Raw genomic sequence first — 3,586 nt, forward strand, 5'->3', positions numbered from 1 at the left:
AATACGTTCAGGCCCAATTTGTTTACGCTGTAAACGAAATATGCTTACGAACGCCTATATATAGAGGTTGTGTTCACAGCGACCTGAAACCCCAAAAGCCTTTCATTTTCCTTCACCTTTCTCACATTTTAACCTTTTCTGACCAGACGCACGAGTCACTTGAAGATTATGGCGCGTGGCGATCAACCCGATGTAGACATTAATAGGTTGAACGTCACATGGCACGTTGCCAGGACAGGTGACTTTGAAGTTGGTATTGTTGTTCGTTTATGTTTATAGTACATAAAATATGTACCATGTTAGTCCTATACTAAGTTGAATAGGAGTAGTGTGCAATAGATACTAGTTGTACCAATATATATTTTTAAGTAGTTTGAATGACCCGGTAAGATGTTAGGAAAACTTTGACATGAATTTGGTAGGTAGAACTCTATGTGAGTTTGTATACTAAGTTGAATGTTGTAGTCATTCTTTGTTATATTAGTAAATATTTTTACGTAAAATACCTAATAAATTAGTTGAAAAATGGATGTTGTTATTATTTGTTTGAGTCATTTTGTGTATTTACTGTAAATTACATAGACGTCTGTCGAATTAATTACGAAATTTTTATATTAAACTTAATTATATAGACGTTAATCTATTTAGCCGCGAGGTGAGTGCACGATCACACTCCAAGACGTCGCCTACCACCTCGGGTTGCGCGCAGACAGTGATCCCGTTGGTAGTTGCTTGCTTCCATGACTTCCAGACCTGGTACCACACCGGGGCTTGGGAGTTGATCAAGCATTTACTCGGAGCCAAGCTTCCTGCAGTAGTGCAGTAGGGAGCTCAGAGGAGAGAGGCTTTCTCGCTGAAGATGACATGGCTTAGAGAGCGAGTCCGACAGATGCCATCGGATACCACTAATCCGGACACCTTGCAACAGTATGCGAGGTGCTATATTATGCTGATGATCGAGGGCTACTTACTCACTGATAAGTCAAACAACACGGTGCATCTCCGGTGGCTCCCTCTGCTAGATGATTTCGAGAGGTGCCGTTCCTTATCCTGGGGTTCGATAGTGCTGGCATGGACGTACCATTCCCTTTGTCATGCAGCCCACTGCCACATCATAGACATTGCGGGGTGCACTCTTCTGTTAGTGTCCTGGATCCCCTAGAGGTTTTCTAGATGGTGTCCACCGGATCGACGTGTTTACATGTACTCTATGGCTAAGAGGTATGTGTGACATTATTTTGTTTACGCTTATTATTTGTTTTCGCACTTCAATTAAATTAGCAAGTAATTTATCACTGGTTATACTTGGTTTTGTTCACAGGTTGATTGGCCTCGAGCAGCAGACTAGGGATCACCACCAGCAGAGAGTTCTGCGATGGCGTCGAGATTTGGATAGGGTACTGTGGGATGAGGTAAGCGAGTTACTGATATAAGTTGTTAATATTTTTGTTCTTTACCTAAAACATTTAAACATGTGACAATACTAATAACTATTCCACTTCTTTAATTTGTAGTTCATATGGACCCCGTACAATGATCCCGTACTTTAGGGTATGTGTCCTCTGTGGTTGAGGGAGGCAGCAGAGTGGGGGACCTGTATGACTCCTCCCAATCATCGTATATCTGAGCAATTGCCTTCTACTTTTCCATCCACACATTTCTGTACGAGAGTTTAAAGTGATAGCTTTGTCTAATTGCACCTTGCAGGGTGGCTATCCTCACATAAGGGTTGGATTGTATCAACGGGAGGATGACACAGCAGATGATGCTGTTGTCCAACTGTCGGTGGTCTTGAGAAATGGTGAGAGCTAGACACAGGTGCGCGCCTCCCACCCTACGAACCTCCCTAAAGAAGAAAAATTAGATTATTTCAGATGTGTGCTAACCATAAAAGTAATAACTAGGAATATAGATGACATTTACACTTACCAATATCCGAGATTATGTCGGAGAGCGACTCGGAGACTCAAAGGGCAGCCTGATTCGTGTTGTTGGCAACGCACATGGTACTTTAATCGATCCGACTCTAGTACTCGGTACTCTGCACTTCTACGGATGCTGTAATTCTTCACTCCCTGCAGTACTGCATCTCTGCTTTTTAATATGTGGCCCACGCTAAACTCCAGCTCCTCGTCTAAGTTGTAATCGTCTTCACCCGTGTTGGAAAATGGATTTTTCTCTTGTATCGCATCCATGTCCAATGTATGATAATGACTAGGCACCAACGACAACGCCAGAATCGGGCGCGGGGCCGACAAAAGATACCGACGTGATGGCTCTATTGGAGTATCCGGCACGAACTCCTCGTCATCATCTTCTGACGAATCGCTGTCGTTACTATCCGCAACATAATCCTCGTCAAATTCCTCGCCGTCAACGTCCATGTAGTCCAACAGACTAGCAACATGGATCAGCGGTGGTGCAAAAGGTGGATCATCCTGTACAAAGTCCGACTGCCCAAATCCATCACCACCTACATCACCAACCTCCGCGGAGAGCTCCATCACTTGTTTGGCCATGATTCTCCCATGGATGTCAAACATCAGCCGCACATGCTCGTCGCCATACAGCCAAAACAGACGAAACCGAAAAACTCCATTTCCCATCGATGCTAGCAGCCTATCACATACCCGTCCGACCTCTTTTCTCCCACTACCATCGACATTCCTCAATATCAGACTCTTCAACTCCAACAACGAGGCAACTCGCCGTGTACGCAACAACACGGGCTTCTCACACTCGAAAACGACCCCATTATCACCATTTTTCATAAGGCAATTGGGATACACATATACAACCAAATATCCACTACTATTAGACATTATGACTAATTTGTGAAAGAATAAGATTTCAGAGAAGTAGTGAACTTATTGTGAAGAATACAATGGGTTGCATATCCTTTTATAGCAGATAAAAATTTGTCGTAACGTATTTCATTTACACTGTAAACGAATTAATTTTACATGTATTTCATTTACATTGTAAACGAAATATTCAATGCGATGCAATTTGGTAAAAACGCTGGAAATGATCTATATTGATAAATAATACAATTATTTAATGTATATAAAAAAAATCCCATATATATGCTTGTGAAAATATTTTCATTTTTTTCTTTTAATCAATATATGATTTGAAATCTGTGGCGATATTGATTGTATTGTTATATGAATATTACCATAATAATCAGTGATAGTCATACATCTATATCTAGATTTTATTTTATCTTATTGACCATATTGGATATTTCATATGAATATATGATGCATGTGATACATTATTTATTTATTGAAATTATATTAAACTCTAATTTTGTTCTGCGAGTTGACTAACATAAAGCCACATATAATATTATGAGTTTGGAAGTTAGAGGATCTTTATTTATTTTAAAGATGAAATTAAAGGATACCTAGCTAGTAAATAGATCTCAATTGTTGGAAAATTAAATTAAGTATTAGCTTTGAGAAGAGCTATAATAATAAATTGGAATAAAAAATTAAACAAAAGAAAAAAAACAATGATAAACATTGACCTTATTTTCAGCCTTGGGAGTTTGTTTGTCTACCTTCGTTTGTGTGATTGTCCA

General features: G+C 39.9%; 1 protein-coding gene across 1 annotated transcript; it reads right to left on the minus strand.

Annotated features, from left to right (window-relative positions):
- On the minus strand, positions 1,926–2,822 carry LOC107637195. Its single transcript, XM_016340631.1, has one exon. It carries the CDS (start codon positions 2,820–2,822, stop codon positions 1,926–1,928), a length of 897 nt encoding a protein of 298 aa, XP_016196117.1.

This window comes from Arachis ipaensis, chromosome B04 (genome assembly GCF_000816755.2).
Source record: "Arachis ipaensis cultivar K30076 chromosome B04, Araip1.1, whole genome shotgun sequence".
Classification (NCBI taxonomy): domain Eukaryota; kingdom Viridiplantae; phylum Streptophyta; class Magnoliopsida; order Fabales; family Fabaceae; genus Arachis; species Arachis ipaensis.

What these genes read in the sequence shown, in the direction of transcription:
- LOC107637195 (XM_016340631.1), bottom strand. Translation starts at nt 2,822, where the DNA reads ATGTCTAATAGTAGTGGATATTTGGTTGTATATGTGTATCCCAATTGC.